The sequence below is a fragment of the Trachymyrmex septentrionalis genome, unplaced genomic scaffold (assembly GCF_001594115.1).
Source record: "Trachymyrmex septentrionalis isolate Tsep2-gDNA-1 unplaced genomic scaffold, Tsep1.0 scaffold21, whole genome shotgun sequence".
In the NCBI taxonomy this organism is placed as follows: Eukaryota; Metazoa; Arthropoda; class Insecta; order Hymenoptera; family Formicidae; genus Trachymyrmex; species Trachymyrmex septentrionalis.
Genome location: NW_017305288.1, coordinates 73,445 through 93,454, shown reverse-complemented (window position 1 = coordinate 93,454; position 20,010 = coordinate 73,445). Strand labels below are relative to the sequence as shown.

The following is a 20,010-nucleotide window of genomic DNA, read 5'->3' as shown; positions in this document are numbered from 1 at the left end:
TATATATATATATATATCGGTTACAACAAAATTGAAATCTAATTTTGTTATCTAATAAAATATGACGTAAGACATAATGATTATCTTATAAGAAAGATATATGATAAATATAATGATAGTAACGATTTTTTCGTGAGAATTTCATGAACGTATAATTCGATTCTACACAATATGGATTATTAATTATTTACAAATATACAAGGACGATTTGACGTCTGTAATAATGAGATATATTATTATTACGTAATCAATATAAACTTTTTATGTTCTTAGCGCTTGCATGTAGATGATAATTAACGTTACTAGTTTTAATACAATATGCTCGATGAATAGTGCAATAAATATTCATGAATTTGTCAGAGAATACATTGAGAAGAAAAGTGAATAAAATAATAATTGTACACGCAATAAAGTAATAACTGGAAGTTTATTCGAGGCAGAATATCAGTTATCAGATATTATCACATGTTGAGAAAAGATTTCAGATATAGGCCACGTATCTTCGCAGAGGTGTAAATACTTGACTTATTAATTTAACCAATAATCGATATTTAGCTGTTTATCAAACTCGATCAATCTACAATAAACACATATGTAACAAACGTGATAATAAAATATTGATACGCGTTTCCACCAATGTAGATCAAATTTAATTTTGATTAAACTTATAATCTTCATCTTTTTCTAAAGTTCTAAGAATTAGAAAAAGATAAAGAGTAAGTTGAACAGAGATTAAAGTCACATTATATTGATGAAAACAAGCATAAGTCTATGTGTAGGTGTAATAGCGAAATATACTAATCTTCTTAATGGAAACAGTGATAAAAGCGCGTCACATTGTCGCGTAGAGGGAAAAATGCTGACGTAAATGTATATAGGGTGTCGAAAAAACTTTATAGTAGAATTTTCTGACTGACAGAGTTTTTAGGCGATTAGAGTATAATTTATCAAAGTAATGACATACACATCTCATAACATTACGAACCAAAGTATAATGACAGGTGGAAAGACTCCGGACTGTCGGAGGTGCATTTGTAATCTCCTTCGTGACTCTCAGTCGCTTGAGACGCCGAGAGTTTGCTGCTGCCGGCATCGGTCTTTGAAAAGACAACTAGCTGGCCACTGGACAACTCAGGTTCCAACGTCTGACCATTCCTGGTCCATCTAACGAGATCATCGTCCTTCAAATCGCTGCACTCGATGTTCCAAGATTGTCCCTCGCGCACGATCGTCGGCCCCGTATATTGCACTTTTATTGAAAAAAAAAAAAAACCATTCAAATTTATATACAAATTAAAACTGTGACAAAATAATTTTATTTTTAATTTAATTTTAAATCGATGTATCAATCAAATAAATTTGCAAGTTTTCTTTATAAAATTAGGAATAGCAAACAAAAAATTACTTAATTATCTTAAATTAGAAATAAAAAAAAACAGATCTTTTTACTTTGGAGAAAAACATCAAATAAAAAATGGATTTCTTACTGTAAAACCGTTTCATTAACTATAATAATACAGAATTATAAACAATGTCTAGAATTTATTTTTCTTGATATTCATCGTTATTCGTAAAATTGTTTAATAGATTTAAATAATATCGTTAATAATTGTTTGAACAATAGATATCTTACTCCGATTTTAAAAGCTAATCAAGCAACGGTCCATGCTGTCAACAAATAATACTTCATTAGTAAAATTGACACTGTTTTGTTGTATACTGGTTGTAATTGTATGTATATATTCTAAATTTTAATTATTGAGGCAATGTCCCGACATAATATCTATTCAAAAATAGTTGAAGATATTTCGATGAAAGTTGTCTCTCTAATTTAAATTTAGAATATATATAATTACAATCAATATACAATAAAATTAGCGTTAATTCAATAACAATATGAAACTTTTATTTAACTTTTAAAATCGGAGTACTGTATAAGATATCAAATAATTATAGATAGTAATGTATATCCATGGGGTCACTGTCATTTTAATCATTGTATATATATATACTATATTTTTACTTTTATTGTTTTTATACAAAAATTTTTTTGATGCAACAACTGAATTCTAGAACAATAGTAAAAATCGTCAAATGTTTCAAAAAAATATATCTAGACTCGTATCTAAGTAAAAAATTTTCAGAGCCTAATCTTTTTTTTATTATTTTCATCTCAACCCTAAATCTTTCTTTTATACATTATTTTTATTGAGAAAGAAAATGTTCAAATTTATTTATAAGTCAGGAAAATACGAAGAACTGTGATGATGTAATAATTCTTTTTTTACATTTAATTAAGTAAATTTATCAGTCAATATATAAGTCAATTATTAGTCATATAAATCAATTTATCAGTCAATATAAGTCAATATTAATCAATATAAGTCAATTTATCAGTCAAATTCCTGTCATAAATCATAAAAAATTGAGAAATGGCAAAGAAAACCATTACTAAGTTATTTTAAATTAGTCTTTAACAATTAGCACGTTGGACAACGAAATGAAATATGGAATTATGAATTTATAAATTAAAAATTTTTTATAATAAAGATAACAAGAAAACGTAATATGTTCTTATAAATAATTATTGCGTTAAATAATTACATTATCTTTTTATAGTAAAAAAAAAAAAACCACCATTTGGCAAACTGGCAGTTCAAAGAAAATTCATCACCCATTATTCTCTACATGACTAAAGACGTTATAGTCACGCAGAGTAAAACTGATATTCGCGTAAATGGTTAACCTTGCATACGACGACCCTCGAAAGTAAGTATTTAGCTCGCGTTGGATAAAAGACAAGATAAAGTGCCGAAGAGTCTCTTTATCGTAGATAAATGCATCATTACTTTAGCAACTTTTGTAACCATTGTAATTCCGCAGTTCTGTGTTCAGATAATATTGATCAAATTTTACTCAAGAGTAATAGTTAAGCGTTTCTTTGTTTTAGTCCAATCTGTCAATATTAAGTGTTCCGATTCCGAAGTCAGAGGAAAATCAACTAGTTCATTTCCGTTTTGAACTGAAAATTTCAAAACTCACAACGTTGCACCTGCAGCGCGGATCGATAGATGTTGAACTCTGAAAAACTTATGTGAAAGACGTGCAGAAAATAGGTGTGGCAGAAATATATTTGTTCTTGTCTCGAATGCGAGAGAGAACGATCTGAAATATCGATCGTCCCACACGCAGGGAACGCGTGTTTACGCATGTTTACATTTCAGGGTGTTCGATGCGAGAACAGTTTCTCTCGGCTCTTAGCCGTCGGTGTGACCGTACAAACTATCGATCGCACGTGTATAATCAGTTAATTATTCTCGCGAGTATACCGCGTAGCAATGTAAACCGGAATTTTTTCATGAGAAAAACAATTAGTGACAATTTAACTAATTGCTCTCAGCAATATTTGTGAGCAACTACTCGCAAGTTTTGCGAATGAATTACTTCTACGGATTATTTCCTCGGACATGTAAGCACGCATTAAAAGAAATTAATTTTATATCAACTATAGCTTTGTACGGAATTTTACTTTAATATGTTGTTTGATATTTGAATTATAGATGGAAGGAACTGGTTTTGCCAAGTATACAAAAAACCTTTGCAACAGTAAGAGATTTCTATCCATATAATGTGATGAATATTATCGCAGACCAATTACTTCGATTGCGAATAATTCGTATAAAGAAATATAACTAAATGCGCACAAGCTATTGTTATAATTATCGTTCGAATTTTGTATTTTGATTTCAACGTTTCAAATGTATCGTTAATTACTTATATCGAGTGCGAACAATTCTGTATAATTAGGAAATATTAAATTTTGTACTATTTGTCATTATTGTTATTAGTCAAATTATGTTTTTAGTTTAATTTAACGGATTTATTGTACTGAAGAGGGTCAAATCTTGACCGAAACGTCTGCCTATTGTTATGTTTAAATAATAATATAGAACTTATTTACATCCTTAGTTGTGGCTGTATGCTCTTTATTTTTTAACCTTTAATAAATATTATTTATATTATATTTGGAAGAAAGATTAATTTTAGATTCTATTTATCGCACGCGCATAAGAACGTAAGAAAGATTAATTTCTATCGAATTTTTTGTTATTTTTGCGTTTCTTTGTTAATTCGTTTTCTCGTTGTTAAAATTTTCTCGTTGATTCCTTGTTCAATCAAATAAAATTATAAGTACATATTAATATTTATAATAATATTTATATAATTTTATGTAAGTAATATTTATCTGGAGACACAGTAGTGTCTCGGAATTAAGTCAAGCGCAGGAACACTACCGTGCCTCCTGTGTACGAGTTTGTGAGTTGTGTCGGATCAAGATTATCGGATTTCAATAACGGTTGTTCCGATTGAGTTTTAAGTAACTTAATATAATATACACAAATCGAGGGCTTTTTGGACAGCTCGAATGAAATTCTACTTTCGATAACAGAAATATCAACGGCGTTGATGACGAATCAGTAGAATTATATCAATGTCGTGACTTACGCGTACGTATGCGTCACAGTAGGTTCACAATGATAAATAGTGACAAAGCACGGTCTGTTATAGCCAGTGAGAATATGACTCAGAACGCAAATCGTTACTTTCGAGTCACGACACGATAGCTCTGTGGTCAAAATAAATATTGACGGCGTCATTAACGTCAATCGAATAGATTAAGGCAAAATTCATCTTAATTGAAGATTCAACACACTAATAACTGGCACGTGAACGTCAGAGAACTGTCTAATAAACGAGGAAACATTCCGAGAACAAATCGTTCGACGTATTCTATTGTTCAATTAATTCCATCGCAAAAAATTACTCGCAGCCGCGTTTCAACGTCCATTTTAATTTTTACAGTACAAACAATATTTTAACATTTCAGAAGCTTTTCTCTATAAACTTGTGCGTAGTGATAAAAATAAAATTGAATACGTTTCGAAAAATCAGATTCTTAGAAAATAAAAAATAATCATATAATAATTTGTTGGAGTAATCATTAATAAATTCGGACATTATTAATTTTTAATTTGGATATATCTGATCGCATGATTTTTCCTTCAGACTCGAATTATATTGTTTAAATCTGTTATACTTCAGTACATTCGTTCATCAAAAAGTTACGAAGACCATGAAGCTCGATGCTTAAAGTCAATATTCGTATATATCGCACGTCATTTGATTTCGCCGTAAATCAATTCTTCGTGTTCATAATAAATCTTCTCGATTGCTTTTATATCTGACATGAATTCTCGGACAATCAACCGAGTAACATTTAAACAGTCAGCACCATATCTTCATAACGAATAGAGTCCATCGTAGCCACAGATAAGTGATAATCAAATCATAATGTATTTTGCTGAGCTAATATTAATTCCTGTTATTGAATTATTATCCTGAATACTTCAGCCGTCGTCGCGACTAAATAATATTATGATTTTTTTTTTTCTTTGTTTTTCCAAAGCAAAATCCAATGGAATCCGACGACAGAGAGGGAAATTGTCCCGATTGTCCAGCGGACTGACATGTTCAAATGTGAATCGGCGGGGCATAGTAACTCCGGGAAAATCAATAAACTACGAATGTTATTTTAAGCCCGCTTTCACGATGGCACCACGCAGCTGAAAATCCGCACACAAAGTTCACGAGCCAGAAGATAAAATATCTGTCGATTGAAACGTCGAAGGATCTAATCACACTTTATATTCGTTGCAAATAAGAATTCTTCGCCAGGCGCGGTTTGTTAAGCTCGGATCGAATAGAAAGAATTCCGAGAAAGAATCGTGCGTGACGCGATTCTGGAATAAACGATTGAATTTTAGGTGAATGACATTTCAGGCGAGTTGAGTTCTACCGTCGAAGGACGGTATCCTTCGAATGTACATATGTATAGTCACAATTCGCATTCTAAACGCGTGACTGTATCAGGCGCAGCTCGCACGCGAAGAATTCTCACTGGAGAGAGACAAACTGATAGCCTGGTGTAATTCCTGTAATTTTGTTTTCAGTCAGAGATATATTTTTCGCATTGTTCATTCCGTTTTATCTTGCGCTTGTCTGCCATTGGTTATGAATGAACGACAAATATTCGCGAAACGAAAACATGTCTCTTTCTCAACTTGCAACCATCTCGATTTCGCTGGCCGAAATTCCATGCCGCACAGTGTTGCGTTTTTGAGTGGGATAATCAAGGCAACATGTGACACACTTTCAGGGTATATTCCTAGACTCGCCTTCTCGTTTTGAGAGACGTAATCTTGAACATGGCCTCTTCTGTGTTCCGAACACGTTACGAAATTATGGGATCCGTTACATTGGGAAACTGTAAAAATAGATGCATCCTTGCAGGATGAGACGTAAGTGTTTCTCATCTGGTGTTCAAGAATAGAGACGTTTCATGACCATCCAGACGTAGTGGCTAGATATCGTGAGCTGGTCAGAAGAGTTATTACGAAAACAAATTAATAATCTAAGAATACTATCTCTTGAATCAAATTTGTAGTAGTATATTTTCAAGGATAAAATAAAAAAGAAATTTATTAATTCTTGAATAATAAGAAAAAGTAAAATAAGAGCTATTAGGTATTAGGAGAGGCTAATATTCTTAATATTTTTAATTTTATTTTTTCTTCTTATTATTCTTAAATACAACGAGTGTCCATATTCTGTTGATATATTTCATTAATTCTTGTCAATGCTTAATCCTCCGGAGTCAAAATCTGTAACAGTTTTATTTACGCTGGAAGACTCATTTAATTTATGTTAATTAAATAACACTAATTAATTTGAAGGAATTAAAATGGCACAACTCGTGTGAAAAAGAATAACTCTGCTAAGTTTTTTATTTTAATAAAAATAATCCAAATTTACAGATGTAACATGAAGAAAATTGAATTGTTTGACATCTTTGGCAAAGATATATATAATTCTGTCAGCTCCGGAGAATTAAGATTCGAAAATTCTTGTCAACTTCTGGGTCAAGTGTGTTGACCTCCTTTAATCCTCCGACTTCTTCCGAGTATCATCCAAGTGCAGAGCACTGACAGTCTTTCAAAGATGTGCGCGAATTCTGTAGGGCTGTCTACAGCTTGACCTTAGATTTATCTTACGCGCTTTTTACGCTCGCAGTATTTTCGCTTTCTTTCTTTTCAACGCCCGAATGTATATTTATCTGAATATATCGAGACAATATCTCAATATATCAATCTCAATCTGTATTTGTTCAATTTGTATGTTGTTCACTCAGAATGGCTCAAAGACAATCCAAAAAGTTTTTAATTCCGTTTATTAATTTTTTAAATAAAAATAGTCTTAATATGTGTACGTTTTATTAAATGCTCTTAACTCTCATTTGGCCCAGAAACTTGCTATATTTATTATTTTTTATATTTATCTTACTTCAAGTGTATCTTACTTCAAATTTCTGAATATTTCAAGTATCCCAAACAAATCTCTTGGTAATTATAAAGTGTTCACGCGGGAAATCACGATAATCACGTTTTCCGATGCCGATTCCGACACGATTCGGGACATTATGATTCGCTGTGTCTCGCGGTTTATAAATGTAAAAATAGGCAGACCACGCAAGCTATTCGGAGTTAATTTTTTAGCGTTCTCATGCGTCTGGCACAAACGCAGTCAGAGGCAAAGGCGACATTCGTCCAACGCGTATTCCTTCTCCCACCAACGTTGACATCCTCGCGTCGTGTACATCAGGGCTAATATCTATAATGATCCCTTCGGCGGACGGATACCAGATATGGGTTACCATTCGCGGGAAACGAGTCGAGTTTTCTGGGTGAACGGAAAACAGGGTCGATCGTTGCACAACGAAAGTCACCGCGGCGCGCGAATAGTTCACCATCACCGTCATCCTCCACCTCGACCCGGCCGCGTATCCACCGCGTGACGCGCGGCTCTCGCTTTTCACATCGCGATTTCCCTAGATATACATTTATTTTTCGTTATATCACCACACAGAGATTTCTGAGAGATCCCTTAAGCTTTTCATCATACAGTGCTCGAGAAAACAACTATATTGTGATTGAGTTTTTTATATCAACCTTAAATAATAATTAAAATGTCTTCATTCATTCGGAAGTAATCTACAATCATAATTCCAGACGATAAAGTCTAAAATGAGAATAAAACATCTTTAAAGTGTATTATACGTATTTTGTAATAAAATGAAAAATTATGAAAAAAATTATAATTTTTCAATATTATATTTGAAAGGAATACAAAAAGTTTGGCAACGATTTAGAATCAAAAATCATTTATCAGAGGTAAGCATGTTTTGAAAAAATAACTGAAGTAAAATGAGAAAAATTTCATTTAAATTATAAAATCTAAACATTGAATTGTTTCGTATCTACATATTCATTTTTATGAAAAGTATAAATTTTCAATTTCAGTCTTTGTGCAGAGACTGTAATATATTATTACATGAAAAGAACGATTTTATCGTTCTACTATCAAAATAATTATGTACGAAATTCAAGCAATACTGTAAACAAATTTGACATTTTAACAATCAACTCAGATAACGTCCTACACATTTATTTTAATAATCCGACACATTGTTTTCAGATCTGTAGCTAAATTTTTAAATATTTTAGGAAAACTGTCCTTTTCGTAAGATCTCTTTTAGACTGCTCTTGCAAAGATATCTTTGACATTTTTTAAATATGTACTCCGACTTTAAGTTGTCTAGGAAGTACCAACAAAACTTCCGAATGATTATTATTTACTAATTCTACTGATAATAGAGTTTCGAAGCTTCACTGGGGTCCCGAAGAGCGTATTAATGCAATTGTCGCAATCATTCGTTATGAAACATCACGATATACTTTACACTACTACGCGCGCGTGCATGCGGAATCGGATACGAGTTGTACGACAGAGGCATTCAAACCTTGGCAACGGCACCTCACGAGTTCTTCTTCGTTGTGAAAGTAACGTTCGCACGATGACGTGCCCAGTTACTGCCGCATCGATTATATTATTATCATCGATAAAAAAAGGAAAGAAAAACGCTCTTCGCCTCCGGTTAGAAAAAGGTTAGAAAAAGATCCAACAAGATAATCCTACCAATATAGGATCAAAGAAGACCTGATAAGAAATTCTTTTATTCTTTCTTCAAGCTTCATTTTTATATTTTTTTAAAGAAATATTGAATGAAAATGATTAACATGTCGCTTATTTGTCACAACAACGACATAACTAAAAAATTGTAATTCTGGAATTGCTTACAGAAAAAAAGAAAAAATATATTTTAAAAGAATATACATTTATTAGAATTATATAACTAAGAATATAATTAGTTATTACACCAAAAATTGTATTTCAAAATTAATGTTACAAAATTTTAATGATTTCAAACATTCGAATCGAATTCATTTTCTGGGAATCTTTGTTTTTAAGTTGTAATAAATTGTAATGCGAGTAATATATTCTTCATGTCAAAAACGTTCATACGTTAGACGACAAATGTTCTTTTATATGCTGAAGATAATTAATGATTGTGGACATTAAACATCAAGTGTATTCTAACAAAATTATCTAACTAAGAAATATTTTAAAAACACCAAGTGATAATGTAACTTTAAATACCAAACGCTGATAGAGCCGATTGATGCATGCATAATTAATACTCTGAAATGTTAATATTCAACAGATTGATGCCAAGTTGTTACCAACTGTAAATAGAAACAATGTGAGGATCGATATGAGAGACGTTATTATTTTAGTCATCATTTACCACAGAATATTCGTGATTATATATTATTCTAATATCTATTATTGTTAACATAACATAGCTACGCTATATTATGTTATATAATTCTATTCTATTATTACAAATTAAATTATGAAGAAATAATGGAATAATGAAATTACGAACTTCCAAATTACCGAATTCTGAAAAATAAAGATCGATTAGAATTATGCCAAAGGAGCGTGTGCGATGGGCGCAGCATGCCGTGACTCGCGAGGATGCACAGTTGCAGCATTATCGACTAAACTTTTTTAGAACGCGTCCCGTCAGTGTCGATAACTCTCATTAAAGCGACCTAGAAAGCGACGCCTTGCCGCGAGATATTCAACAAACCGCAAATTACGTTAATAAACGCCCCCCGTTGACGCCTCCGCATGAAAACTTTCCGTTCGTCCGTTGTTGAATCTCATCGTTAAAATTTCAAATGCGTCCGCTGTGACACACGAAGAAATACCTATTGATATACCCGTTATCGTACGTTTACTTAAAGATCATCCTTTATACTTCAAAGGTAATTTAAAGACCATCCCTTTACACCTGAAAGATAGTCTCCGCGGAGATAAAAAGCTCCTAAAGGAACGTTTCTTTTATCTTCTTCCTTCCTTAAGTGAAAGTAATTCTCTCTCAAACGAAACATATTCCAGGACAGTGTAGAATATGGTAGCTTATAGATACATGTATCTAAATAAATATGTAACAACAACATAACGATACTGAACTGTCGTTAAGAGTTACAGAATCTGAGTACTGGAATTTTAAATCCACACCATGTTGTTAATATTAATTACCTTTACCTAACATGGTAAGAATTATGTAGACATCGCATGATATTAAATCCATATTGATATTTTAGAATGTGAAAAAGAAAACATGTTTTTTTTAAAGAAAAGTGAAAAACATGTTCTTCAAAAAGAACATGTTTTTCACTTTTTATCTAATATCTAATTATTAAGTGCCTTATAGATAAGGAGTATAGAAAATAGGAGGTCGAACTAGACTTTGAAAAGTGTGGTCAAAAGATTTCTAAATTAGTATTGGTGGTGCTCAATAGACGGCGTTCGAATCGCAAAACTCCTCTTATATACGCACACATAACCGAACACACAGAATAGAGACGTTATTCTTTGACATCATGTTCTGACAATAACAGGAAGACGTAAAATTGACATTAAAACTGCATGAAGAATGGAGTATTCTTCATGTAAAATTGGTATGACCTACCATGCAAACTGCGAGAACGGTGTGGTTAAAGTCACTAGATTAACAAAAGTATCGCGATGAGAAAATTCACTAAATTAGCATTTGGAGCCAAAATGGCGTCAAAGTGCTATCCTGATTCTGTTAAAAGGTCGGAAACATACAGGAGTCTGGAAGAAGAAGAAAAAGAAAAATCTGATTCTGTTATTATTGAAAATATCTGGTTGCTGTGTTGAAAATTGCAAAAACCACAGCGAAAGAGGCTGAAATTTTGAATAACCGCGCGTCATGGGGCCAAAATGGCGGCAGTTCGCGGTACTTAACTTTGTTAATCTAGTGACTTTAGGTGTGGTGGAACGAAAGCGACATCTCGATCAAACTAATTTAGATGGCCAATTTTGATCACGTTTTTTGATGGCCTCGTCCATATAAGTTCGGCCTCCTATTCTCTATACTCCATGCTTATACTTGCGTACACAAGTAATGTTCATACCATTCAGAAAGCATACTGTCAGCACTATTGCGCCATTAGCTATAAAGTTTAGCAGAGAAAGTAGTTTTTCAAGTGTTGTAAAATTCTTCGATATGATTGATTGATTTATACAAGGAGAGAATTTTTTCTTAGAGTTTATCCTGAAAATGATAGTCGTGGGACAACATATTGTATTTCAAGGAATTTTAATGTAAATCTCTCTTATTCATTAATAAAACTACAATAAAGTATAAAATAAATTTGATTAATTTTACTAAAATGCATAGTAAAAATCTTTAAAATATTGTATTTTGTATTGTATCACATACTACTATATTTTCAGGGTAAATTTTAAAAGATAATTCTCTCTGTGTGTATATTTAGATCCATAAGGAACCAAAGACTAAAAGTAATCGAATTAAAGAATTTTACAACATTTGCGAAGTTGCTTTCTCAGCTAAACGCAGTCATTTGTGCTTGTATACATTTCTCATACAAGCACATTAATATTGAATCAATATCTCAAAAATGTTGAATTGCAACATTACGAATATTACATCAACATCGTGAAATAGATATAGATTTCATATCTAAGGTACTTTTGAAGTATCTATTCTAGGTAATCTGTATACTATATATATTTTAGTTTGTGTATCTGTATCTGTATCATTTTAAAAGTATCTTACTCACCACTACTATGGGGCGGAAGAAAAGAAAGATCTATTGTCATTCATTTTCGCACGTTTAATGCGCGATCGCGTGCTACATTTTGTGCGTGATTAACACGTGTTACGTGAAAATCAAACTTTCGATTTCATCGCCCGGAAGTTTCCTCGGAAGGCAAAACGCTCCCCTCGAATGGGTATTTCGTTCTGATAGACACAAGAGGTAGAATCGTAAATATTACTGGCCTGCGAAGAAAGATCGTAGAAAATCCGCTATTTACATGTGTCCGTAAACACGAACCGCACAAAGTTTTCAGTTTACGACTCGACGAAATCACGTCGAAAAAACAAATACTCGACGCGTATATCAGTTTAACATCCTTACGTGATAAAATTATAAATGTTATCTCCGTATAAACAAAAAAATATCTAATACGTAAAAGACAGCTTTATACTTGCATTTTTGTTTGTCTCGGCTTGTTTGACTTCCTTTAACTTCAATTATCACGATAATAATTAGAATGAGGAGATTCAAACTACAGGTTTTTACAGAGAGAAGAAACTAAAAAGTAGAAATGTTACTCCGTTAAATCAATAAAATTCAATAAATATATAATTGCACAAAAGTATTCCAATGCTCATTTTTCCTGTTAATCTTTATATATAATAACTTGCGAATTGTGTAAACGTATATTTAATAAAATAATAATGAAAAAATGAAATCTATACATACATAAATGATATTAAATCTAATTTTTTTTTTAATCTCGTTTACAGTCATTTTGGAATTACGCTCTTATTGACAACACGACTAAAAAACTACATTAATGTTTATTTCTATTAGTAATACTAATGTAGATTAACTTTAATCATGGTATAACTTTTTATCTTCTTCTAGTTCTAATAAGTAGAAATAGGTAAAAAATAATAAATTAAACTAAGATTATAGTTAATCTACGTTGGTAGAAATTGGTCTAAAAGATCCTCAAAATTTCCAAGAGTTCAGGCAGTTCCAAACAACGCTATATCAAAACTTCATTGAGCAAACTACGAAAATCGTTATTATATTATCGTCGAACGAGTAATCTAATCTACGGACAAAATCCACATGATAAAGATACAAAGATTGTAAAATAAAATGTACTCGAGATAACAAATATTGCGATTTCTCTCTGCAATCACGTAACAGGTCTGTTGTCTTCAGGTTAAACAGGAGCTTATAATCCACGTCGTGCTCGATAGAAACGCGACTCAAGATTCCATTTTCGTACCTAGAACCGTAGGCCCGATATTTTCATCATACATTCAGCGCTACACTTTGTCTTTCTCCCCTTTCACGTACATATCGTGCAAGTTCGGATGTAAAATAGAAGAATAACGATCGATGACAGTCGATCGTATTTAATCCCGAATAAAGCTTCGCGCGTCTTCTTCAACAATTCAATTCAACTTCTCAATAGGAGCATCTGAAATAGTCGCGTATAACTATACGCGACTGTTATATTTAAAGAAAAGAAAATACTAGTGGCAACCATATAGTGGTGACAACTACATAACTGTATAGTTTTATATTTACAAGCATATATTATGAACTTTATATATATATATATATACGTGTAACTATAAGTGTGTGTGTATGTATATATATATGTAACTATATATTTATATCTATAAATTTTATGTAGAATTAATGTACATAATTAAATAAACTGTTTTATGATTACAATAACAAAATAATTTACTTAACTATGTATGAATACATATAATTATTAATCAGATTTGGCAACATCTGCAGTTATTATTAATGCTAACGTAAACTAGTGTAAACGCTAGTTATACGGTTTTAACAACTGGTACTTTAAAATCGGATTTAACTAATATTTCTGCTCTCAATGGCTCCCTAACTCTGAAAGGTCAAGTACCAAACTCCAAGTATCAACTAGCGATTCTACAGCATTTTATGTCAGCAATTAATAACAACGAATGTTACTGCGAGTAATAGTAACACGCAAATGTGATACATTAATTCTACATAATATAAAACCTGTACGATTGCTATCTCTATAGTTGTTACCACTATATTTTTCGAGCGTAGAGAGACAGTTTTATCTGAGAGAAAAAACTTGTAAAGATCAAAATTCTAGGAATTAAGGACGATCTTCCATCGAGGCGTACTTGAGTCTCATTGCAACAGTGATTTTTCTAGTTCCGGAGCGCGCATTTAAACACGCTTTGACTTTTAACGCGTCATTCACCACCTTGGTACGATTAATAACGTATTACCTTTGTTCGTATTACAACCGTGTGAACCAAGAGGCAGCGGCGAATCGTTAACTCGTGTTTAATTAAACCTGTCTGTCACGCAAATCAAGTTCGGTCCTAATGAGCACCGTTGCGAGTCATCGTTGTGTGCCATTTCTTGAACACAGTTTAGGAGAAATTTCAGGTTTATCGTTGACCGTACTACGAAAAGTGGTTGACTTACAGCTTGTCCAATCGATGAAGGACGACCGCGATCAAAAAGCAGCGGCGCCGATTGAACGTTACTCCGAGTTTTGTATCGCTACGCGCGATAGAATCTCTTTCATTGACAGACATGCGGGCTTTCAACGTATTGCAATCTATTGATGAAACACCGTCAACGATGTAAAATTATTATTTGAAAAATCGAATATATCACTTCTAGAAGGATAACCCAAGGTGTCTTTGCGGCAGCCGATTCAAGCAAGTTGACAAGTTTTTCGGAGCAAGTCTTTCACACAGCTGGGGGTCATCGTTACCATTACTTTGGTCTCGGAGTTACTTGTCAATCATCGTGTAAACATCAATTAACGTCAACTATATACTAATCACTGTGCCGCGTGAGTCATCCGTTATCGACCGCGACGGAATCCGTATTCTAAGGTGAAGTCTCCTCGTCGTCCTCGGACGGAAAGTCGGGCGAGTCAAAGCAGGAAACGAGATAGTCGGAAGACTCTGACTGGACTCGGCAGATCGAGGACGATGATACACGAAAAATCGCAGGAAAGGAGCGAGTCGTATTCTAAGGTGAAGTCTCCTCGTCGTCCTCAAATGAAGACTCGGGTGAAGTTAAGCGAGAGCGGAATGATTGGGAAACCTTGATTGAACTCGACGTCTTAGTCAGGGACGATGATACACCAGGAGTCGCAAGAATGATGTTCGCGTGCGCGAACTCGAGTCGTATCAGTCGTATGGTTGTCGCGAGTCGCTGATCGAGAGGCGTCGAAAAGCGCGCTAGAGAGTCCAGTTTGTACGTGTGTTCGAAGAGAAGGAATAGAAGGAGGGAGAGAGAGAGAGAGAGAGAGAGAGAGAGACTCACCTGCCTGGACCGTGACGAGGGTGCCCACCGCTAAATATAGCATCCCCAGCAGCACAAAAGCGGCTCGCCTCTCCATCCCGGTGGCGCTGCTGCCGACGTACGCGGTGGCGCGTGACCGTGTGCACCGTGCACGGCAATACGATAACCAACGACGAGCACGATGCCCCACCTCGTCGTCGTCGTCGTCGTCGCGGAGCGAGAGAGGAACCTACGCGGCACCTGGACAAGCAATGCCTATTGCTGCGTTGATGGGCCGTCGTACACGGATATAGCGTGTCTTCGTCGTCGTTGCCCCCGTCGTCCTTGTCCTTATCGTCGTCGTTACCACCGCGACTTCCCGTGGCCGTCACCTCGTCGATATTCTCGGATGGTCCGTCAAAACCGCGAATTCTCTTTCCGCACCGATTGTGCGCAACAGACGATTGGATAGTTCGCGCGAAGGCGCCCGTCACACAGCTGCTGCTGCTGCTGCTGTTGCTCCACCTCCTCCTCTTCTTCCTCTTCCTCTTCTTCTTCTTCTTCTTCTTCTTCTTCCTCCTCCTCCTCCTCCTCCTCCTCCTCTTCCTCCTCCCCCTCCTCCTCCTCCTCCACCTCTTCCTCCGCCACCGATGTCGCCGCTGCCGTTGCCGTCACGATCTAGCACTGACGTTTGATCGTCCGTCTTATCGTTATCTCTGCACTCTTATCTTAATGCGCACTACACAGTGACCGTCCAGGTGCCGTCGCCGCCGTCGTCGTCGCCGTCGTCGCCGCTCCGTCGTCGTCGTCGCTCCCTCCACCACCGCCTCCTCTTTCTTCTTCCTCTACCTCTCCTTCTCCACGTTACCGTCGTCGTCGATTTACCTTTTGGAAGTGACAGAGGGGGTAGGAGAGAGAGAGAGAGAGAGAGAGGCACACGGATCACTACACGGATAAGCACAGTGGTGCGAGCCACAGCAGCTATACTAACTACGGCAACGTCAGAAGAAAAATGGCGATCGTTGTCTTCTGCTCAGAGCCTCTCCCTCCTTCTCCGCCACGCAAATGTCCGTCTCGTTCTGTCACGCGCCAATCGACTTCCCCTCCACTTCGCCATTACCTCTTTTTTTTCCGATAAAGGTGCAACCACAATAGAGGAAATACGGAATTAGGAATCAGGAATAAAGATTTCAACCTATCAGAAATCGGATACATCGGAATACACGGTTTCTGATAGATTGGAATTATTATTCCTAATTTCTTGTTCTCCTTCTATTATGACTGCACCTTAACCGTGCGAATTCTACGGTTGCGCTCTCTGCAGCGATTCGCGGTTCCTTTAAGCTTAATTCACACGGTCTTTAAAATTCACAAGAAATTCAAGGCGATTTAACTTGAAGTCTGTTTCTGTCAATGGCTGCGAATTCAGCAGAAAAAGCTTTGCAAGTGTTGTAAGGAGCTTCGCACAATAAAAGGAACAGGGAGCAGAGAATAAGAATTTTAACCTATCAGAAACTGTGTATTCCATAATACATGATTTTTGATAGATTGAAATTCTTAGGTGTTCCGCACAATAAAAGGAACGGGGAACAGAAAACAGAGAATAAGAATTTCAACTTATCAGAAACTGTGTATTCTGATAAGTGAAACGTGATTTCTGATAGGTAAAATTCTTATTCTCTGTTCTCTATTCCCTCTAAGGGTACATTCACACAAACTTGCATAGCCGCATAAATATATGCATAAAGAAAATTATCCAATCACATTTTACGTGCAACTTTGTAAGAAAAATGCGATTAGATAATTTTCTTTATGCATTATGTTTATGCAGCTATGCAAATTGTGTGGATATACCGTAAGGGCCATTCCACACAAACTCGCACAGCCGCATAAACATATGCATAAAAAAATCATCCAATCGTATTTTACGTTTGCCTTTATGACAGAAATGTGATTGGATAATTGTTTTTATGCATATGGTTATGCGGCTATGCAAGTTTGTGTGGAATGGCCCTAAAACTCTTTGATGTGATTGGTCTTGCTCTTCATAATCGATTTGTTTGATTTTCTAGATCTCTTCAGTTTCTAGAGTCATCGATAGTTGACGCTAAAATCGGAGACGTAAAAATTATTTCACATTTAAATGCCTCAATTTAAATCCCCTAGTTCAAGTTTAAATCTCTTGATAAAACGATCGATATCTGTCATCTGTGTTTGACAACTTGGCGCATTATGTTTCGGATAAAGGATTTCGTACACCGATAGTCGCTGTCACGTAAAACTGTGCTCGATTGCAACAAAGATCTGCAAAATTTCCGTTTCTTTTTACTAATGAGGAGAACACAATGTTGAAGTACATTTTTCCTGTTTCGATAATCGTTCTCGCCTGCTTGTTACAGCGATCTGAGGTTAGGATGCTTTTTCACGGTTGAATTAAATCCAATTCACTGGTAACGACTGGTTAACGACTGTGAATGATTCTAGGCGCAATATGACGACAAGAGATGCAAGTGCATCTGTCCGAGCCTTTCTTCCGTTATAAATACAACGCAGTCGACCGAACGTCTCACATACATTATAAACGTACCACCATTACAATGGTAATTATTGGCTTCCAACGAGAGATTAAATCATCTCATCTACAAAATGTTCTTTACTTCCTATTTTTTGTTTTTTACCTCGTGCTTTTTTCTTTGCAACCATTTTATTAATAATAGTGTTTCTTTTCACACATTTCTCGTCTTTTCGAAGTTTGTTGACTTTTATCTTGGGCAACAAGAAATAAAAAACTGAATAAAAGACAAAAAGGCAAGAAGTAAAAATAGAAAACAGGAAACGAAGAGCACAATGTAGAGAATTAATAATGTAGCTTAATCTACATAGATTAAGCTTACTGGTACTTTCCAGCAAGAGACAGTAATCATTTCATTTTTGTTTAACAGTGGCAAACATGAAATATATAATACTCTATGTTACATTGTGAATTCTTTCTATTTAATGGCACAAGTCGACACACAAGTGTCATTCTACCATTGTTATTCACTGAATGTCAAGAAAGATAGAATGATGCTTGTGTCAATTTGTGTCTCTAAATGTCCTATCTACATTTCTTGCTGAAAAACAAATCCAATATTTTATATATATTAATAAGGGCTCTATCCATGTAACTGAGAGTTTTCCAGCTAGAAGTCATAATTAAACAGTGTCAAAAAAGGAACACTATGTAAAGTTATTTATTGTTTAAACAGAGCTGCCAAATTTTTACAGCACACTGAAATTTATTTTTTAAATAGTTGATACATTTGACACAAGTTTCAATTTAGCTTTTTGGCTGTATTTATTTGTGTTGTATCATTGAAAAGCAGTGTATTGAATATTATATCACTTTGTATCGCTTGTGTCCTTTGCTGGAAAGGACACAATATTTGCTTCCATAATTTACTTCTTAATTTTCATCAATATAATATAATCATAACACACATCTAATTTGTAGCAAGTGCGAAAGTGTTGTTCTGCCGAAACTTGGTGACCAAATAAAAGGCAAGGAGGAGGTATTTTGCTCGCGATGCGACTGCAAATATGAAAACAGGAACACGACTATTATTAAGGTGTTTATTTCTTCATTGACAAACTTCCTATCATTATTTTATAGACCATTTAATGTAACAGAAGAATTTATGTTGCAGATTGTGGTGATAATAGTTATATGGGTTATCTCATTGTTAGTAATTTATATGTTATTCCTAATTTGTCTGGATCCACTGCTTAACAAGCGGATACACAAGGCGTCAGCAAATATCGGTTATCATGAACATAATAATGAAGAGGTAAATATATCATTAATTTTATTTTTCTCTCCAATAATGATAGTACTATCACTCGCATTACATTGGATTAGTTTACATTAAAAAGGCTGCCTTATATAAAGTATTTAAATACAGTAGCATAATATAATCAATTGTGTAATAATGAAATAATACATGTATATTCTGTCAAACAATGTGACATATCATTATTAGATATTTTATCGTTTAAAATATTTATGGTTTTACATTTGACTTTGCTAATTTCATTTTATTAGCAACTTTTAGTATACTAATCTATAATGCAAGTGACCAAATTTGCTGCGTTCGAATACGTAAAATAAATGTAACGTTTAACGACTAAACACTGATTATACATAATTATCTGTATGATACATATTTTCTTCTTTTATTTTACAAAGGATGATTCATCTCTCGCACCTGGAACGTCTCACCCAATGGGAGAAAGGGGCAATGTTTTGAATCGTGTTGGACACCAGCAGGACAAGTGGAAGCGACAAGTTCGAGAACAGAGGCGGAATATTTATGATCGTCATACTATGCTGAATTAAGTTGAACAATTCGTTTCCTAAATATGTAAAATACCCAGACAGAATACTTCTAAATGTGACGACAATTTATTCGATCCTTTCGAAGTAAACCTTCCGCGAATAGTTTGTAAAAATATAATATATTACAATAATAAAGTAACATTAAGCGTTAGCGATTATTTTTGACAATCATTTATTTTCATAAAATTCTATCCAGTAGACTGTCACGATTAATATAAATGAAAA

At 34.4% G+C, this 20,010-nt stretch overlaps 3 protein-coding genes across 5 annotated transcripts in view; 1 reads left to right on the top strand and 2 right to left on the bottom strand.

Annotated features, from left to right (window-relative positions):
- LOC108748044 (basigin) overlaps positions 1–16,504 on the bottom strand; it is a 19,350-nt gene extending 2,846 nt beyond the window's left edge. For 2 of the 3 annotated variants that reach the window (XR_001939286.1, XM_018486004.1), the window contains exons 1-3: positions 16,044–16,504; positions 15,453–15,998; positions 986–1,249 (exon numbers count right to left, since the gene is read on the bottom strand). Coding sequence is in view for 2 of the 3 variants with exons in the window: in XM_018486004.1 (XP_018341506.1) it covers positions 986–1,249; positions 15,453–15,528 (340 nt within the window). In the remaining variant the exon portion in view is untranslated. Of the gene's footprint in view, positions 1–985; positions 1,250–15,452; positions 16,005–16,043 lie in introns of all 3 variants that reach the window. The other variant, XM_018486005.1, reaches the window with a different exon arrangement.
- Positions 16,505–17,535: 1,031 nt separating this feature from the next.
- Positions 17,536–19,943, top strand: LOC108748080 (uncharacterized protein CG1161). The gene is made up of 5 exons (XM_018486075.1): positions 17,536–17,818; positions 17,895–18,010; positions 18,904–19,018; positions 19,097–19,237; positions 19,636–19,943. Exons 1-5 carry the CDS (start codon positions 17,756–17,758, stop codon positions 19,783–19,785), a joined length of 585 nt encoding a protein of 194 aa, XP_018341577.1. The 5' UTR covers positions 17,536–17,755; the 3' UTR covers positions 19,786–19,943.
- The window catches only part of LOC108748079 (ADP,ATP carrier protein-like), a 3,227-nt gene continuing 2,123 nt past the window's right edge, over positions 18,907–20,010 (bottom strand). The window contains exon 5 of the mRNA XM_018486074.1: positions 18,907–18,981. The gene's annotated coding sequence lies outside the window, so the exon portion shown is untranslated. The remainder of the gene's footprint in view (positions 18,982–20,010) is intronic.

Coding starts and splice junctions, on each gene's coding strand:
- LOC108748080 (XM_018486075.1), top strand. CDS start 17,756: ATGTTGAAGTACATTTTTCCTGTTTCGATAATCGTTCTCGCCTGCTTG. Junction 19,019..19,096: donor GGAACACGACTATTATTAAG/GTGTTTATTTCT, acceptor TTTATGTTGCAG/ATTGTGGTGATAATAGTTAT. Junction 19,238..19,635: donor ATGAACATAATAATGAAGAG/GTAAATATATCA, acceptor TATTTTACAAAG/GATGATTCATCTCTCGCACC.